The sequence below is a fragment of the Centropristis striata genome, chromosome 10 (genome assembly GCF_030273125.1).
Source record: "Centropristis striata isolate RG_2023a ecotype Rhode Island chromosome 10, C.striata_1.0, whole genome shotgun sequence".
NCBI lineage: Eukaryota > Metazoa > Chordata > Actinopteri > Perciformes > Serranidae > Centropristis > Centropristis striata.
This window is the reverse complement of record NC_081526.1, coordinates 22,443,557-22,464,617: the sequence shown is the minus strand read 5'-3', so window position 1 is coordinate 22,464,617 and position 21,061 is coordinate 22,443,557. Positions and strand designations below refer to the sequence as shown.

The 21,061-nt window shown below is 38.7% G+C and overlaps 1 protein-coding gene and 1 non-coding gene across 2 annotated transcripts; both read right to left on the bottom strand.

Moving 5' to 3' along the window:
- Positions 1–2,611: 2,611 nt before the first annotated feature.
- Positions 2,612–11,099, bottom strand: nifk (nucleolar protein interacting with the FHA domain of MKI67). The gene is made up of 6 exons (XM_059343529.1): positions 10,867–11,099; positions 7,678–7,806; positions 6,699–6,807; positions 5,491–5,702; positions 4,562–4,618; positions 2,612–4,263 (listed from the first exon to the last, which is right to left on the bottom strand). The coding sequence occupies exons 1-6, from the start codon at positions 10,987–10,989 to the stop codon at positions 4,057–4,059; spliced, it is 837 nt and encodes a 278-aa protein (XP_059199512.1). The 5' UTR covers positions 10,990–11,099; the 3' UTR covers positions 2,612–4,056.
- On the bottom strand, positions 4,396–4,526 carry LOC131979653 (small nucleolar RNA ACA64). Its single transcript, XR_009395087.1, has one exon. It is a non-coding gene; the product is annotated as a small nucleolar RNA ACA64 (small nucleolar RNA).
- Positions 11,100–21,061: the final 9,962 nt, after the last annotated feature.

Genomic DNA, 21,061 nt, shown 5'->3' with positions numbered 1-21,061 from the left:
GCTGCCTGCAGGACAAGAATGGGATCGTCGTGCGCAGGCGCAATCGATCCAGGGATGATGTTGGCACTTGGAAAACTGTCGCATGGCAATGAAAAAAAACCCTGGTCGGTGTGTATCGTGGATGTGTATATCTCGACGTCTAGCGACATCTGCTGGACATATGGGCTCTGTGACTTGTGTACAGTGCAGTTTCCACTTTTCATTTCATTCATCCTTTATTTATTTTCTCGAGGAATCATTGAGGGCAACCCCTCATTTACAATGATGTCGAGAGTACAGAGCAAACACAAAACCGAGCACAGAGAAAACACAAAACAGCGCACAAAAAAAGCACAAAACAGAGCACAGAGAAAACACAACTACATGGTACAGCAGGGATGGGTACCCTCAGTTGAAGTGGACCTCAATACAACTACATGCATTTGAGCATGAAATCTTAAAAGTGCAGTGTAGAAATGCACAAAATTACCGGTACTTCTTACAATTAATGTTGGTCTGCTGTTCTTGCACTGAGTGGTTATTTTTTATTTGCTTCAAACCTTTTGTACTCCTATTTGTACTGTTATACATGCATTTAAGCATGGAATACGTTAAGTTACTGCACTGTAAATCATTCTCTCCTGAAATACCACAGCACCATCACACACTTCACCAAGTGGTGTGAGGACAACCATCTTCAGCTTATTCTATTATGTTTATATCAGTATATACACTACTCACAATAAGTTAGGGATATTGTTATTTACATAAGTGTTTTTCCTATTTGGTCTGAATTTTAATGAAATAAGTAATAGTTCCCTTTGATATTAATATTAATGAATGAGAAGAAGCACGATTTTCATTAGTGCAATATTTATTACAACAATTTAAACAATAACAAAGATAGCCCCAAATAACCAAAATTGACAAAGTCAGTAGTGGGTGTTTCCACCATTTGCCGCAATGACAGCTTGACAGCGATGTCTTATGCTCCTAACTAGGCTCATGATGTTGTTCTGAGGCAATGCGGACCACTCCTCCACAAGTTCTACACGCAGTTCTGCCAGGTCAGGTGGGGGTGGGGTATGAGCATCCAGTCGCTGCTTCAGCTGGTCCCAGATGTGCTCTATGGGGTTCAGGTCAGGGGACATTGCTGGCCAAACCATATGAGGCACTCCGACTTCCTGAAGTCGAGCTGTGACAATTCTGGCACGATGTGGTGGAGCATTATCATCCATGAACAGAAAGTTTGGGGTGTGCTGGCGGAATTGGGGGATGATGATGGGTTCTATGATGTCTCTGAGGTAAGAATGTGCAGTGACTGAGCCATCTACAATCACCAAATCTGTTCTGCGCTGACTGGTGATGCCTGCCCAGACTGTTGCACCTTGTCCACCAAAGCAAACCCTGGGGACCATGTTGACCTCGGCGTATCGCTCACCTTGCCTTCTCCAGCAACGCTGACGACCATCGTTTCTGTTCAAGGTGACTCAACACTCATCAGTGAACAGGACGGTAGGCCACTGCTGCATTGTCCAGGTCACAAGGTCTTGTGCCCACTGCAAACAGTCACGGCTGTGTCTTGGTGTCAGTGGAGTCACCTGCAACGGTCGTCTGGCATTCAAGCCAAAGCGGTGGAGTCGGTTGCGAATGGTTTGTCTGGAAACCCTAGTACCCCTCACTTCTCGTAAACGGGCCTGCAGCTGTGTGGCAGTTGCAAAACGGTGTCTGAGAGCATAGGTCCTGAGGTACTGGTCATCACTGCGGTCCATCACTCGTGGGGCTCCACTCCTGGGTCTGTCACGAACACTGCCAGTAGTTCTGTGTCTTGCTGCGGATGAGCAGCGCCACCTGCTCATCCGTTAAGTGACGTTGTGTGTTCATTGCTGCTTGAATGATGAACTGGGAATGACTTACTGACAATACTAGCTTTTTATACCCCCAGAATGTTGAAATTGATGCAACATTGAAAAGGGTTGTCTTTTTGTATTTTTTGGTATTGGCCCAATATGTAAGGCGCACTGTACACAGTGAGAACATTACGTGGAAAACACAAAATGAGGTGTCTATCACTCTAATACAATTGCCTCCCTATCCATAAAATCACTGAAGTGACACATACACTTTAAGTATGAAATCCACTGAGGACCTCACAATATCCCCAACTTATTGTGAGTAGTGTATATCCAAAGCAGACCGTGATGAATGCAATTGCTGCTTGCTTTTGAGTTGGATTTTGTGTTTTTTATATAATTATTTATCTGAAATAAAGCAAAATTTAAATCTAAAACTTTGTCACAAGATAAAACAGACATCAGGGAGTTTATTTTTTGGTTATAACTCAATTTCGACCAAAAATGTAGTTACTGTAGTTAGACTTTGTAGGACAGTACAGTACTTGAGTGAATGCTATCGTTATTAGTGATAGTTACTATTTTTATTACCCAATGATATGGACTAGATTGCAGAATTTCAAATTTTTCACAGCAGACGTTACGACTTACCTTAATAGTATGAGCACAGGTATTACCAACACTGTCAATGGCTCTGTTCTATTTCAGTGTCCCAGTAAGAAGTGAGAAGTGTGACAGTGAATTGAAGCACACAATAACAACCCAGAAACAAAAGCTCCTAAATGGAATTCATCTATTTATTTTATTTACACAGCTTATTTTCTCAAAATTTCTTCAGCAAATAAAAGGCTTATTGCTCTGGCAGTGTGTATGCAAGTGTTTTTTAGTTGCTTGTTTCTGAAAAGTAACACCCACAAAAGGACAGCTTGATGGCGCCTTTCTCACATCATTTATTTCTTAAAGGTCATACTTACATAGATAGTACAAATTTCACTACACTTTGTGTGCATAAAGCAAAAAAAAAAAAAAAAAAAAATGTTGCTTCTGTTGTGTACCAATATTACTGCCCTGTGTGGAAAAAGAAAGCTGCCAGCGCCAAGACTGAAATACACTTTTGCCAGAGCTAGAAGTCCAGTCACAACTGCCCTTAAATCTGGCCCACTGATGATTTTACAAGCTCCGTCCATGGGGCTCACCAATGGAATACTCACAATTATAGTGGAATCTTTAACACGTGCGTCTTTCTCAAATAAAAACATACTAACAAAATCTGTGTATCATTCGTTATTTCCATTTTCAATTGGCAATCAAACATCAAATGATGAAAAATGTACTGGTTATTTTGTAATTTGTTTTTTATTGTAACAAAAAATGACAAAAATGCTTGTTTTTTCATATTTCGATATTAGGCTCAGATCAAACATACGAAATGGAAAAACGAGCACCAGGACTGAATTTTATTTTAATATTTAATTGGTCAGGTTCACATGACCCGGAAGTTTGACTGCGGTCAAGTGAGCCGTGACTCGCTTCTCCGTAGTCAAACCAGCCATCCCTATATAATAATATATAATGTAGTGCTCCGGTATCGTGATATTTATGGTAAATTTATTGAAACTGCTCAGAGCGAGCTGACATGAAGGATAAACACTTTACTGTCATTCCTTATCACTTTTTTCAGTATAAAACTCTTACCCACAGAGAGGAGATCAAGTATTAATCATGTGAAATAATCAAATTGCGTCGCGCCGAAAATGTCTTTGTGTCGACGTGCGGTTTTCAGTTTTCAGAATAAAGTGTTCCACAACCAGGCCAAATACCAGATAAATATGGAAAGAAGATTAATTGCATGATACTGTTCACTATGGATTTTTTTTAATAAACGCATTTGGATGTAGACTGTACAGTAAAATATAACAATACAAACTTCTGGGTCACGTAAACCCCACCAATCATTAAAATAAAATTCAGTCATGGTGCCCGTTTTTCCATTTTGTATTTTATCAGAACCTAATATTGAAATATGAAAAACAAGCTTTTTTTTCATTTTTTGTATTATAATAAAAAACAAACAAAATAACCAGTCAATTTTTCATTATTGATTTTTGATTGCCAATTGAAAATGGAAAGAACAAATGATACACGGATTAAACAAGACACACTGCCTCCACAACACAGTTCAAAGATGTGCATCTGACAGCCACAAAACCAAGTCCACAATAAATCAGTGAAGACTTTCACTCTGCGTCCTTTCACTGGGTTCCTCACTCTCAGAGACATCATCCTCATCACTGCCTTCTTCCTCTTCTGAGGAGCACTCTTCTTTCTCTACGGGGGGCATCTTAATCACTATTTCATCATCTGCATCATCGTCGATGGCCGTGGACTTCCTCTTCTCCAGGACAGAGGGGGTGCACACTGGTGTGGTGTCCTGAAATAGAAGAGAGGAGCTCATTAACCACACAAGCTCATTCTGGTTCAGATGGGTGGATGGTCAGCTTGTTCTGTTCAAGTTTTTTCCCTTGAATCTTTGCAGTTCTGATTTATTCAGGGAGTAAATACAGAATGTTGGTACATGGGTTTTATCACGCAGCCACAAAGAGACACACGCAATAAGCTTAATGCACCAAAGTATTATCGGCGCAGTTATCTGACCCCAGATCACTGAAACACCTGGGCTCATTTTCAGTCTGTGCCAAAGCTAAATAGAACATCAGTGTTGGCCTTACGTCACCACATGTATCCATGGAATCAGAGGACGACTTCTTCTGAGGCACCTGGGCAGCCTGGGAAAGCAAAGACAGCACTAAAGGTTAGCATAAAGAGGTCAAAAGTATAGATACTAGTTTGGGCTGCACAATTAATCGAATTTTAATCATGATAAATAATGAGCGAGCGATAAGCAGGATGTGACGTAGTACTCGACGCCGCCACAACAACACGCACCATTTGTAAAAGCCGACGAAGCAGTGTTGCCAACTTAGCCACTTTGTTGCTGTATTTAGCGACTTTTCAGACGCCTATTTTTCAAAAAAGCGACGCGCGACAAATCTAGCGACTTTCTGGTGTCATTGGAGACTTTTGGAGAATCGTTCTTACTCTTGTCCCCCTTGACCCCCGTGGCTCGTTAAGAAGAGTAAGAACGAGTCGAAGCGGCACAGGCCTTCTGCAGCAGTCTCTCCCAGCTGCAGAGCCGGAGGGGATGTAAACCGCTTAGCGTCCAGTCTGCAAATTGCTAATAGGTTAACAGTTAGCTCTGTAGCAGTATAGTGTGTATGTGCTGCTGCTGGAGGTGTTCACTTTGCGATCTATGTTTACGACAAGCACCAGACACTCTGTGCACACACTAAAAACTGTCCCTATTGTTTGTTTAAAAGTAGTGCAATGGAAATACAGATGTTTTCCCTAACATGATGAATAATCATGATTAATAATGGTGATTACAATACTGATCAAAATAATCGTGATTATCATTTTGGCCATAATCGTGCAGCCCTAACATTTATTTATATTCTTGATGTAAAGTTCCAAAGGGTTAACCATGATTAAGGGAGTAACTTTAAAGTTTTCATTCCAGGAATGACTCGATTACCCAAGATAGATACACAACAGCTAGCTGCCATGTTAACTTCCTCTCCCAGGCTCAAAAAAAACTTACAAATCCAGGGAAGTCATATTCAATGCCGTGTGCTGCAAGCCTCTTGCGGAGCTTCCCTTCTTTCCGCAGGAGTCTGTCTTTCATCTTGGTGACCTGCTCCTCTGTGCGGTTCTTGTTGTAGCGTGTTACGGCAGGATATGTGGGCTTTTTAAATACCCTTTGGGAGCCAATAAAGAGCTTCTCGTGCACTTTTTCAGGAGGAATCACATGACCTAGGAAACAGCAAGAGGCAACATTTGGCTGATGCTCTCGGAGAATGAAGCATGGTGTAATGTGTAAAGTGTAAGACACAAGCATAACATTTTATCTTTCCTGAACTAACCTCAACAGATCCTAACCCTCTGAACCCCAAACAGTTTCAGGTCAATTTTTGCTCCCATCACCTTTTACCAACTGTGGCCATATTTTTCCTGCACCTCTATGGAAACAGCACAATTTATGGCTAGAAGGAGGGAGCTCTCAATAATCTAAATTGTCAAGTATAACGGAATAATAATGCCATAAATCCCATAACAAAAAAGAAAAAAATGTGAAATGAATTTCCTGGATAATTCATTTTACAAAAAACTTAAGGAATTAAAAATGAAACCAATATATACATTCTTTCAATATCGGGGCAAAATGGAGGCTTCATATATTGAACTATTTCCATTTTAACAACCTCACCTCCTCTTCTCTCTGCTCTGCGTAAACAGCCTGCAGTTCAGTCCACATTTCACTGAATTTTTGTCACCATTTGTCTCAGCCGAGTCATTCATGGCTTCACAGTTTTGCTAAGGACCGCAGAATTTAATGTTTTATTTTTTACAGGATCTAGTTGGGTCAAATGCTTTATTTTTGTCACATTTTAAATGAGAAATATGTAGAATGAATAATGAAGTGATTTTGATGAAATACTGGTATTATAAGAACAGATTAGGGTACTTTTCCTGGTTGAAGTATTGGTCACACATTATGCTTTCAAGGACCTTGGCAATTGTGAAAATAAGAGAAAAAATTCTGTCTTTACAGTTTCTGCCTATGATTAATGGTGTAAATTGTGGAAAGATCCCTTTCAAACCTGCCAGTGGGTTCTGGGATTCAGCAGATTAGAAATGAATTTAATATTATGCGTTTTAACATTTCTCTGTCAGGTGACATTATCCACCTGTCTAGGAAAAGGGGAATCATACTGGTGATTAACAGACTTGTATGTGAGCAACACTTACATTTGAGGAGTCTCTCTCCCATCAGGTAATTGTTCATTGTCTCTGCAACAATCCTGGCTACTTCATCACATTCAAACTCGACAAATGCATAGCCTTTGCTTCCACCTGTCTGAGACAATGACAGATAGCAGGAAAGAAAAACATCACATATCTCAACGATATTTCACAGCAGCATTTTGTTTAACCCTTGTGTACTCCTCCTGTTGACTATACACCACTCCTCGGGGCTCAAAAAAAACCCATGACACAAGACTGTTTGTAGCAGATGTAGAAAAAAATGATTACCAACTCTTTTTTTCACCTTTTAAGGCAACACATGACCAAAAAAATGATATATCATTTTCATATTTTTTCAAATCAAATACACAAAATTAGACACCCATGCTCCTCATGGGTCAAAAATGACAGACTGGTTTTAGGACATGTAGAAAAACATTACCAACTTTTTTTCACCTTTTAAGGCAACTCAAGACCAACACATTGATATATAATTGCCATCTAAAAATGATCAATGTTTTCAAAACATAAGTTTCACTCGAAGTTGACATATCCTAATCTGTGCATTCCCATCAAGAAATTATTATTTCATAATCAGTAAAAAGTAATAAAACCAGTCAGGTTTTATTACTTTTTTTCCTCCTGAAATGAGGCCCTAATTTTGTAAATTTGACAAAAATTGACCAATAATAATGAAAAAAAAATATGAAAATGAAATAGCAATTTGTTGGTCATGAGTGCCAACACTATTTATTTGAACACACCCCTTTCAACTAATTGCCCAATTGCACAGCCTTAAGAGCGTGCATATCACCAATGCTGGGTCTTGTTGGTTTTCTGAGAATCTACTGCACCTACTGGTACCATGTTTGCCATGTAGCAATAAAAAAATATACTAAAAACCTGGATTAATCTGGTTAGTCACACTGGACTGCTATTATTTTGAACACTACTGTATGTACTTAGTTATCATCTGTGCTACCTTTTTACTCCTGGACAGCCGCAGCCTCAGGACTTTCCCAAACTGTTCGAAGTAAGTTTTAAGTTGAGGTTCAAACAACCCGAGTGGAAGGTGACAGACATAGATCACTCCAGGAGCCAAATGCCCCCCCTGTAACAACAAAGAGGAAATATTAAATAAAAATACAATAAACAAGAGTGCAAAGGTACAAAGATAAAATCACATTTTTGTTTTCTTGTGAATATATTGTTATTCTGATTATGATGAGTTTTGTTCATAATTTACACTTTACATAACATCCTAGCTTTTTTTGGAAACAGGGTAGTATTTTCTGGAGTACATGTCATAAACAGATAGATATACTTTATATTGGATGTGTTTTAATGGGTCAATCTCATGTATGCAAAGTGAGACAGGCCTTTTCTTTGCAGACATTCACATGTGTAAATGTGATGAATAATGGCTGCTTCAATTTAAGCTTCCTGGCATGTGCATGTTGACTCACATTCAAACTGTCATGGGACAAGATCTGGGTAATGGAGAAAATCGAAAATCACAATATTTCTGGCCAAAATGATGAAAATTTACTGTAGTGCAGCCTTTAACCCATAAGAACCCAGACCCAGTTATCCTTAAAAGGAAAATTGTGGGGATATACCACAAACCAAGTGGACCACATAGAACACATCTCTGATGTTTTTAAAAAATACTACCCCTAAATGTCAAAGATCTGTGATGTGACATATATGTTACATTGGGCGTTTATGGTATTTATGTTTATGTTTATGATATTTCTTATTTTAAAATAAAAAATAGACACATTTTCTGCTAACAGAAACACAAATTCGCCTTTTTGTTTGCAGCTCCACAACATTTATCAAAATTGTGACACAATAAATAATTTTTCAGATTTATTTTTAATTAATAAATTAATAATAAATAAAAACAAATAACCATTTGCCTTTTTGTTAACATCTCCATAAATTGTCAAAATTGTGACTCTAATTTGTTCAGGAAACATGGTCAGAACAAGTTAAATGCAATACAGGACATTCTATAAAAGGATAAGAATTGTTAAATGGGTTTAAACTTAGCCTAGTAACAAAAAATAAGCTTTTGAAATTAGCTACTTTTTCAAATTTTTGTTTCCAGTCACAGCCACATTTTGGAAAAGTCACTTCTTGTCAAAGTCACATGACCACTACACCAGGGTGTTGAGTATACCTCACTTAGGGATTTAATGAGTTTAGGTGAAGCATTAAGTTGAATCGCGGAGACTCTAGAAGATTTAGAGTGTTTGTTACACAGGTGTCACCATGGGTTCTTATGGGTTAAAACCAAGAAAACAATTGTGCCATTTTATATTATAAAATACTAAATATAATATCGAGTCTCATATCAGTAAAAGACTGTTATTTTACTAAACATCATACATCTCAATAGTATTACACATCAGTGTTTTGTTTAAATGTATTTCTATTGTCTCATATTTTGTAATATTATTGTAATTTTGTGTTATTAGAGTCATATATTAGACTTATATTACTCATTTAAAATTATCTTTAAATGCCCCAAAATGCAGTTGGTATCAACAAAGAGTAAACATTGTGGAACGATAGTCAGGCGGCTTAGATGAATAAAGGGGACACGCCGGACAAAAGGGCAAAACATTTTTCCACATGCTCTCTATCACAATAGGTTTCAATCTTTGATGGGAGCCACTTCATTGAGATCAGAGATGGCAGCCATATAAAATCTATGAGAACTAATATATCTTCCAAGCCACTCAGAAGGTAAATCTTGGTGTCAAAATCCACATTTTCTGGGTCAAAGAATAATTTAAAGCCGTTGAGAATATCACTAGATGATTATTATAATTGGTCATATACAGTGCTTGTATTCTGAAAAATTGATAACATGCACTAAAGGTGCAAGTTGCTGTGGTGCTCATGCATGAAGGCACACTGGAATTGCAAAGATCTTTGTAGTTGTAAATGTAATAAATGATAAAAGTGAAGCTAATAAAGTTTAATTAAATGTATTCATGTTATCAATTTTTCAGAATACATGCATTGTATATGAACTGTATTATGTCAGACCACTTAAGAACAGAGTTGGAAATTACGTAAAAACATGGCCAAAATGAACATACGTATCTATTTGATCTTAGCACTAAAATTGACCTTCTAAGTGGTTTGGAAGACATATTGGTTCTCATAGATTTTATATGGATGGCATCTCCGATCCACAATCTTGATGAAGTGGCTCCTACCAAAAATTTAAACCAGTGGTGTTAAAGAGCGTGTGGAAAAAATGTGGTGCTTTTGTCCGGCATGTACCCATTCTTCTGAAATCTGGTCCTAAGCTGCCCATTTACTATTTGCGAAGGCAGCCTAGCGAACAGGTTAATGGCTTGGCCAAGTATTAAAGTTGGCCATGTCGAACAAATGTACTATGGAGTACCATTTTAATAAATAGATTTCACTTAATATAGCGGAATACTAATGTTGCCGTTATAAAAGGCTCAGCAATATCTAACACTTATTATATTAAAGTAATTAATAAATTAAGTAATTAATTAATAAAGTAATTTGGAACCCAAAATGTGTACACTGTGTAGTTAAATAAAAGCTGTTCTTGTTGATTAGTCTCATTGTTTCAATCAATGTATTTGTATCTTCCAAATATACTTAAATGAGATTATTAAATAACCTAAAATAAAATGTTTTGAATGCTTAAATATCATCTTTGCAGTTTTTAAAATATGCCCCCTCTGATTAAACACTGGCCCTCCTTGGCCCCCACAGCAAAATTGGTCTAGAACCGCCACTGAACGTTGGCATTTGCTAAGCACTAGGTCACAAAATGTGAGGGGAAAAGGACTAAGGTGTACGGCTGCACAATTAATCGTATTTTTGCCGCCACGATTAAATCAACCTGATCACCCACCATTTGTAAAAGCCGGCGAAGTAGTGTTGCCAATTTAGCGACTTCGTTGCTATATTTAGTGACTTTTCAGACCCCCTTAGCGACTACTTTTCAAATAACTTTTGGGCCAGAGGCTCGTTAAGAAGAATAAGAACGAGTTCTACTAAAGTGTAACACCTACTACACACTAAAGTATGAATGAATAAACGAAGCAAGAAGAAGCTGTATGTGACTCCATGTCTCTCTCTCTCTCTCTCTCAGGCCACTTTCATCTTCACCCACCTTGGCAGATTTGTTCTTCTTCGCCTCCTGCACTTTCTTCTTGAACTCAGACTCTTCTTTGGGGTTCAACGCCAGCAACTCTTTGGCCGCTTTAGGAGCCGTTACTTCTTTACATTCACTCATTTCGATGAATTAATGACACGAGACATGTGAAACAACACCGTCAGTCAGTACTACAAACCACGTTGCTCTCCTCGTCCGGATGTCCATGTGGTGGTGGCGACTAACGAAGTGCGGAGGAAGGTCTTCCTCTGGTAGTGACGGCTCCATCCACCACAGCGCCATCTAACGCCATGGAGAATTAACTATTTTCCCCTATTGGCCAATAGGGTTAGTGCATCCCAAAGCTCTTAGGCTGCTTCTCATTTCCCTTAATTTTCGCCTCCTCTATCCTCTATCCTCGCTTGAACCGGAAGTTCTTTCGCGGGCGTCATCTTTACGACCGTCCCAAAGCTCTTATTTGTGCTCGGAGGATAGAGGATAGAGGAGGCATATCGGAGGAGGCACATCGGAGGAGGCACAAGCGAGGATACACGAGAGCATCCTATGCGGAAGTCTTTTAGCGGTGGCCCCGCCCCCTGACTTATTGAATTGACGCAGCAGCTGATCGGACTGATCTTATACATCGCAACATCGCTGTAGTTTCATACCGGAGTGAAGATAGATCACAGATTAAACTAAAGTGTGTCACCATAAGTTTTATATTTTATTTATATGATTCACCATCTAGTTTAACTCTGTTTTATTGTGACTCTGAACAACAAAAACACCACATAGGCTACATATTTCTACATTTATAATAAATTAAGAGAAAGATCGCTTTCCTTTTCGTGATCTGTTTTTTCCACCATACAGATTTATTATGGATATTATTAAAGTAAAAAAAACAAAACAGTAGAGAGTATGATAGTCTGTCCGTTAGCAAGAAACACTTTTACACTGTTTGTCATTTTCATCAGTCCCACCTGAGGCTGATCATTGCTGAGTGACATAATTTACATTTTACCTTAATCATCTAACCTAATAAAATATTGGCCGGTGTTCAGAGGACACAATCATGTTCTGGGATATTAACTAATTAATTTATCACCAGGGTCGTCTACTACGACGGCGTATTAGGGCCATGTATGAAAAAATAAATAAATAGGGATGGGGAGAGGGGCCCAGCCACCATGGCATGCTTAAAAACACATAACATGAGGTGATGGTACTACATCACCACATTTCATTCCTTTCTACCTGCGGGATGCCTCTTCTTCTCCATCACTCACTCTGTTTTGGGTGTTTTATCAGAGTGATTGTTTATAAGTGATCCGACTGACGCTCCCCTCCAGCCTGTCGGCACACAGAGCGCTGTCTTTCAGACCTCCTCTGCTCCCAGTTACAGTGTGTAACGTTCGTCTAAACTTTTTTCACAGCAGCAGGTTTATTGTCCCCAGCCTCCATTCCTCACTTCATTCTCATGTGATGCGTCTTTACGCGTGCCATGGTGGCTGGTTTATGGAATCTTTATTCATCTTTGAAGTGTGTGTGTGTGTGTGTTTGCATTTGTGGCACCGGACGGATCCAGTGAGGCATGGACCAGTATAAACAAATAATTCTTTCTTGTTTTCGGATTGAGTAATTGTATTAATGTATTGTTTGATTTCCCTTTCAAGACGGTAAGTACATGGTATTTGATTAGTGAATTTCCGGTTATGGATATGAGCTTTGGCTAAAAATAATATTAAATTAATCATATAATATTGGTCTACTTGGGGGAATGGGACCAATAAGAAACCAAACAATATTTTGATATTCCAAAAGAAAGTTTTTATCAATATGTTGATGGATGAATGTGGTAACATTTTTCCAAAACGTCTGCAGGTGGGGACCTGATTAGAAGAGGTGGTGAAGATCTTCTGGAGCCTGTTTACAGGAGGAGCAGAGTTCGCTGATGTCTTTTTTATATCTTTGCATAAATAGATTGGAGGGATAGATTCGGTGGATGAGTTTGAGGGAAACTTCTTTGATTTTATTTGTGATGAAGTATTTGGCAGGTAGAGACCATATGTTTTTCCAGACCGGATTTGTGAATGTATTGTTCCAGTATGATACGGCATATGGGGTACTGATGATTTCTTTTTGGTATAGTACACGTATATTACGGCTATTGTTCTTTTTCACTGAAAAGCAGATTCGACCGACTTCTGTCTGCACAGGCTCCAGAGGTAATAGCTCAATTTCAGATACTATGACACTTTTGAACAACATACTTACACCAGAGGGTATTGCATCAAATACTATTGCGTATTCTTTCGGAGGAATAGGAAATTTATATTTATTTTAAAATAATTCTGCGTAGGATAACAGTGTGCCATTCGGACTAAAAGGCTGACTGACTAAATTTATGTCATGATTGAACCAGTTCTCTATAAAAAGTGATTTGTATTTATATAGTATGTCCCTGTTATTCCAAATGTAATATCTATGTTGGGTGAAGTTATGTTTATAAACCAAAGACCAGGAAAGAAGTATCTGTTTATGAAAGTTGGCTAGTTTTGTGGGGAGTTTTTCAATGTTGTAGGAGCAGAGCAAAAAAAAATGAAGGCCACCGATTTTGGAAAATAAATAGTTGGGAATGAAGTTCTAGATTGATGTTGGGTTACTAATAAATTGCCTGATCCAGTTGATTCTGAATGTATTATACAGGGTGGAAAAATCAAGAAAATTAAAACCTCCGTTTTCATAGGAATTCATTAAAGTTGATTTTTTTATATAATGAATTTTATTTTTCCACACAAAGTTATATAGAACTTTGTCAATAGCCGCAGTGGTTTGTTTGTTTACGTCCAGAGATATTGCTGTATAGGTGAGTCGGGATAGGCCCTCTGCTTTAGATAAAAGGATTCTGTCCTGAAGGGACAGATCTCTCTGGAGCCAGGAGTTGAATTTTTTCTGTGTTTTTCTATGATGTGGTGAAAGTTCATGGATCACCTGTTGCTTGTGTTTTTGTTGATGATGATTCCCAAATATGTGACAGATTCCTTTACAGGTATGTTGGAGATGGATGTACTATTAAAGTTTTTGAGTGGGAGAAGTTCACACTTACTGAGATTCAGGTGAAGGCTGGATGCTCTGGAAAAAACTGAAATTCGGTTAACAGCAAATTAAATTTGTGAGGCATTTTTTAGGAATAAGGAGGTTTCCTCTGCCAGTTGGCTGATGACAATTTCCCTGTCTGCTATAGATATTCCTTTGATGGGGCTCTGCTTGATAAAGTCAGAGATCAGTTGGGCTCATAGCAAAAATAAATATGGTGACATGGGGCAGCCCTGTCTAATTCCACGATTTAAATCAAAACGTGGAGAAGTACCAGTATCAGGGCAGTAATTTTCTCTACACTGTCTATCAATATGTGCTGTGTGTGAGTCTGAGTGTGTGCTTGTGTGCGTGCGTGTCTGTGCGTGTGTGTGTACATACAGATGTGTATGTGGGGATGGGAGGGGTGAGTTTTGTCATTTTTATTGTCTGTTTTTATCCTTATTTTTTGTAAAGCACTTTGTGTTACATTTCTATGCAGCGCTATATAAATAAAGTTTGATTTGATTTGATATTCAGCATAATCAATGAGATCCAGAACAAGTCTTATGTTATTAGATATATGTCTGCCCTTCATGAAACCTGTTTGTGTTTCATCAATAATGTTGTCCAGTACTGCTTTAAGTCTTTTGGCAAAGATTCCAGCTAAGATTTTATAATCATTATTGAGGAGACAGATTGGTCACCAGTTATCAATGCGGAGTGGGTCCTTATTGGATTTAGGGATAAGTGTTAAAAGTCCTTGATTTAGAGTAGCAGGAAGAGTCTGCTTATGGATGCTTTCGGTGATTACACCATGGAGGAAGGGGGCAAGTTTATCGGAAAATGTTATGTAAAATTCAGCTGTCAAGCCATCAGTTCCAGGGGATTTAGCACTACTGTTATACTGTGGATTTTTTCTTCTTCCTCTTCCGGACGCAATTTCGTCCCGCTACTAGTCCTACAACTTGAAGAGTTGCAGGACAAATTATATATCAAAACGTGTGGTTTGATCGGGATCGGTGTGCTATTACTTTTCTCTAATGAATCTCTAAATGAATGGGACGGCCGAAAAAAAATGAGCGAAAAAGAACAATAATTGGAGATTTTTAAACGTCTACTCCTCCGGCATAATTTCACCTATAGACTCCATTTAAACTTTAAACAGTAGACACAAGTCTTGTGTATCGGTGTATTTATCTACGTTTCGATAGGTCATATAGTTTTTTATCAATCCCTGTTCAATGACCATGATCATTTTTGGAGAAATTCTGAGATTATAATGGGTGTGTATTGCACGGAATGTTCTTGTCACAGTGTATGACATCATCGCCAGAGCGTAGAGGGAGAGAAGATGCAGTTTTCAAATACATTTGAAAACTGCGCTCCAGGCCACAAATTTCACTCTACAGAGATAATTTATACATAGAAACGTAGGAAAATTTGTCTTCTCACTCACAATCCTCTGGTAAAGCTGTCAGAGTTATAGTTTGGGTGTAGGACGCACAGATGTGCCACCAACACCACCAACAGCCTCATTGGCTCCCATATTAAAAATGCTGGAAGATTTCAGAAAAAGGGACATTTAACAGTTTTTGTAGATCGCTCTAACAAAGCATTTTTCTTAAAAAAAAACCATATGTAGACGTTCAGGAAGAACTCAGGACGATCAAAGTGAAGTCGGATCAATAATAGGTATTATGGTTTTGCCAAAAATGCTTTCTGTTCGAGGCCAGAAATTTCAGTCTGTCCACCTCTGCTGTCACTAAGCCGGAACAGATGCCAGTTAATTCTGTTGATTGCTTTGATCTGATTGCCTTTGATCTTTGATGTGATTACAGTTACAGATACACACACACTAAAGTGCGTACACTCCTCACACATGCACGCACACACAGGTAACTTTATGTGATTTTAATTACACACACACAGGTAACTTTATGCGATTTTCGCTACACACACAAATTTTGAGGTTAAAGGGCATAGTTTGAAATCTCTGAAGAATCTCATCATAGCGACCAGGATCAATGCATGTTTTTGTGAGAGGTCCCTGTACGCCGACACCGACCAGCTCTACGGACACCGGAGACATGGAGCTGGGGACACGCCTCCAATGCCCACAGCGTCCTGGCGGGAATCGAACCCAGGACCTTCTAGCTGTGAGGCGAGATCGCTACCAACTGCGCCACCGTGCCCCCTACATTTCATATTTTAACGAACTCCTCCTACACATGGCATGGCAGCAAATTATGCCGTCTCGCCACAACACATGAGATTGTATAACTTGACCATACATTGTCCTATCTTTCCCAAATTTCTCATACGTGATGAGGGTGCAGGCCTGAACGAACCCACATGTCAATATTGACACACAGTCATAGCACCCCCGCTGGCAAAAGGAAGTACCATGTTTTACACCTAGCCCTAGCAGTAAGTTGGATGTAGAGCCACGAAATTTGGTAAACATATGAATCCTGTGGAGACGCACCAAAAAGTCTCAAGAAGCCTTACCCAAAGATGTACAGGTAGTAACTGTACAGGTAACTTGAGTTCAGCTTTATACTCGTCGCCATCTTGCGTCGCCATCTTGTTTCCCATACGCGGAGCAGACCATATTTGGACTGTGGAGGAGCGAGAGGAATCTGACGACACTGACTACAAGCCTCTCTACACCGGCAACCCAACTGAGAGAAGCAGCTGCTAATTCATGTTAGCAGTAATTGGAGCATTAACTGGGATGTTAGTTTTGGCTAGCAAAAAAACAAAACCAAAATGTATCTTTCTTACCTCAGAAAACTGAGCAGCGACTCCTTGGAGTGTCTGTTGGTCCAACCAAACACTGAACAAGACATTCTTTCTGAACAAAACGTTCAAATAAACTGTCATTAAGTGAAAATACAGTGTGAAAGGGTAAAAGTTATGAGACCAAATAACTTTATTGACTCGTTGCCGTGGATACGCATTGCTCTGCTTCTCTCCTGATGACGGCTCGCCTTGTCAGTGACCTGTAGCCACGCCCCAAATCATACGATTCTTTATCTTCTATTTTCTTCTAAATGGGGCCATTATTAGAACTATTGACATCAAATTGTCTTGATGATGATTTTTTACTTCCGATTGAGACCATATTGTTGTCCTGAAAAATTTTTCTGAGGTAATAAATCAAGTGAGAAGTTTTCAAATTTTGCACTGAAATGAATGGGCAGATTTTTCTTGCAGCCAAACTTAGCACCCCCTGCTGGAATTTTCGGTGGATTGCAGGCTTAAGGCACTTCCTGGTTGGCCTCCATGCTCAGACACGGAGATTGCCGCCTGGGAGAGACGCAAGTGAGGGAAGCGAGGAGAGGGGAAACGATTTAAGAGACATGGGACGTCCTTCCCTCCGAAGCATCACGTGAAGCGACGTCCGTTTCTAATGACGGCGGCAGCGGATCACAGCTGGATCAGCTGTCAGTCGCTTTAACAGCTGGAGACATGCACTAATAATAATAATCAGCTGTCAGTCGCTTTAACAGCTGGAGACATGCACTAATAATAATAAGTGTTTTCTCTGTTTAACATACACCTGGACATGAAAAACAACCTTCATGGTGTATTTATATTGTGAACTGTCCAGCTCAGGGGCACGGGAATGCCTTTATATTATTGATTTGTTATTATTATTTGCTTCTGTATATATTAGGACGGTGTAGGGCCAAGTATGAAAAAAAAAAAATATATGGACCCGGGGGAGGGGGGTAATACTGGTCCATGCCTCACTGGGTCCGTCCGGTGCCACAAATGCAAGCACACACACACACACACACACACACACAGACACACACGCACACACACACACTTCAAAGATGAATAAAGATTCCATAAACCAGCCACCATGGCTGTAAAAAAAAAAAAAAAAAAAAGTTTGGATGGACGTTACACACCATAACTGTCAACAAGGAGCAGAGGAGGTCTGAAAGACAGCGCTCTGTGTGAACGCGAGGAGGAGGGGAGCGTCAGTCGGATCACTCATAAATAATCACTCTGATGGAAATGGATGGATGGAATGGATGGATGGATGTAGTACCATCACCTCATGTTATGTGTTTTTAAGCATGCCATGGTGGCTGGGCCCCTCTCCCCATCCCTATTTATTTATTTTTCATACATGGCCCTAATACGCCGTCGTAGTAGACGATCCTGGTGATAAATTAATTATTTAATATCCCAGAACATGATTGTGTCCGCTGAAGACCGGTCAATATTTTATTAGGTTAGATGATTAAGGTAAAATGTAAATTATGTCACTCAGCAATGATCAGCCTCATGTGGGACTGGTTAAAATGACAAACAATGTAAAAGTGTTTCTTGCTGACGGACAGACTCTCATACTCTCTACTGTTTTTTTTTTGTTTTTTTTAACTTTAATAATATCCATAATTAATGAAAACGACGAAAACGAAACGAAAAAAAACTTCTAGAGCGATCTTTCTCTTAATTTATTATAAATGTAGAAATATGTATGTGGTGTTTTTGTTGTTCAGAGTCACAATAAAACAGAGTTAAACTAGATGGTGAATCATATAAATAAAATATAAAACTTGTGGTGACACACTTTAGTTTAATCTGTGATCTCTCTGCACTCCGGTATGAAACTACAGCGATGTTGCGATGTATAAGATCAGTCCGATCAGCTGCTGCGTCTTTTCAATAGGTCAGGGGGCGGGGCCACCGCTAAAAGACTTCCGCATAGAATGCTCTCGTGTATCCTCGCTTGGGCCTCCTCCGATGTGCCTCCTCCGATATGCCTCCTCTATCCTCCGATCACAAATAAGAGCTTTGGGACGGTCGTAAAGATGGCGCCCGCGAAACAACTTCTGGTTCAAGCGAGGATAGAGGAGGCGAAAATTAAGAGCTTTGGGATGCACTGATCGTTTCCCCTCTCCTCACTTCCCTCACTTGCGTCTCTCCATGCATCCCCGGTGGGCGGGACTAAGACGCAAGTGAACGGCGCAAGTGAGGGATGCGAAATAGACGACATGAGACGCAGCCTATGTGTCTCTGTCTGTAGACCTTTTTTATTTTATTTTTTTAACTTTATTAAAGCAACACAATGCAAGACAATACATCAACAACACAACAACAATACAAAACGCTGTCAGGGGGCTCAACAATACATAGGCAAGTCCTCATACGAAAAAACTGTAAAGTTAACATAAATTCAAAGTTTTTACAGCTTTCAGCTTGGAAGATTTCTTAATAGATTCAATAAACTGTTTGGTTTCATTTAAAAAAACAAGAAAGAGAGGTTTTCGATTAATGTAGCGACATTTATGGATATGCCATTTGGCCAATTGTATTATAAGATTGATGATATAGTATTGATTTTCCTTTGCAGAAGGAAAGTCAGTGAAACCAAACAGTATATGTTCGAAGCACAGTGACAAATGAGGTTCAAACGAAAAAGAAATCAGGTTACAAATATCTTCCCACAATTTAGCCAGAAAGGGCAAGACCAAAATAAATGAAAAACATCTTCAGGATGTCCTTCACAGAAAGAGCAGTTCAAGGGCTGCAGACCTGGACCTGTAGATTTAGACCTGTAGTTCTGGACCTGTCAGTGCCCCTACTGGACGGCTGTAGAACTGCAACTAAGTCAGCATCTCACCCAAGCACCATTTTAAAATAAGTTACACTTGTATTACAATTTACAATTTTAAAATTTTACTAAAACTAAGATTTAATCAACGAAGCATGAATTTCCCTCCAGAAATCAGTCTGATTCTGATGTCTGAAGTCCCCCTTCTAACAAGTTTTGAAGATTTATCTATACCATTAATTCTTATAGTTTAAAGGTTTATTACACCATCAATTCTAACAGTTTAAAGGTTAGTACACCATCAATTCTAACAGTTTAAAGGTTAGTACACCCCGATACTAAACAGTTGGAAGGGTGATTACACCAAAATACAAAATACTAACAAATGTATAAAGGTATGTTACACCTATGTTTTCTTTACGTTTAATCACACCCAAATATCTATTTTGGTTTACATTTATATCATTTACACATGTTGTTTGATCCAGCTATTTCAGTTCTTTATTTCTTAATATTCATCAGAGCACAAAACTTGCACTGCACTGATCAAACCTGCTACAACATATAACAGGAAATGTCTGGTCTTGGGTGTCCAGTCCTCACTTTTGTTGTGGGAATTTGAAACAAAGGCTGTGAAATACTGGAATGGTTTAACATGTTTTATTGAATGAACAAACTAATGAAGAAATTAAAGTTATTTTTTTTTTTAGTTATTATCGTGCTAAAGACAGTCATATCATTTTAATCATATCACAGTAACAACATAAACACCCTCTAATGCACAACATGGGTCAAAAATGACCTGCATTCATTTCCCATGTTATTTCATGCTGGCTGTGTGTTTGAATATCTTTTTTTTTTTTTTATTACAACAGGTCATTATATCCATTTTTCCTTTCATACTTTATGAAGAAAAATCGTTTTTTTGTATTATTACATCAAGTTTACACATATGGGTCAAAAATGACCTTGTGCATTAGAAGCGTAGTGATACAAAAAGGGTTTTTATTCAAAAAGTAAGAAATGAAAACAAAAAAAATAGGATGTATGATGATCAAAAACAAGTTAATTGAGGAAAACCTAGAATACTGAATGATGAAATTAATTTATTGCAAAGCTATAGAACATAAAAACTTAGTCGGCTCAATTTAGACCCATGTTGTGCATCAAAGGGTTGATTTGATTATCTTGACTTATTATCTTAATATTATAAGATACCATCATCCAACCATAAGATACCATCATTATCATTAAATAATAATTCCTAACTTTTTAAAAGGACTTATTAAAAAGTCTTAATTTTTTTTCAAGTATTGACCTTTTTGAATTGAGCACAAATAAATATAAAAATTAAAACCCAAATGCAAGAGAAAAAAAAGCACATGCACACACAAAAAAGTAAACTGTTGGATATTTTGAATTAGGCCTATGCCTTCTGTCTTTAAGACAAGTGGAAAGACAGAAAGAGAAGGAGGAGCAGAGGAGGAGGTGGAGAGGATGAAAACAAGGGGGTGGAGTGTAAAATAACTAGATAGAGATCGGCAGTGCACACAGTAA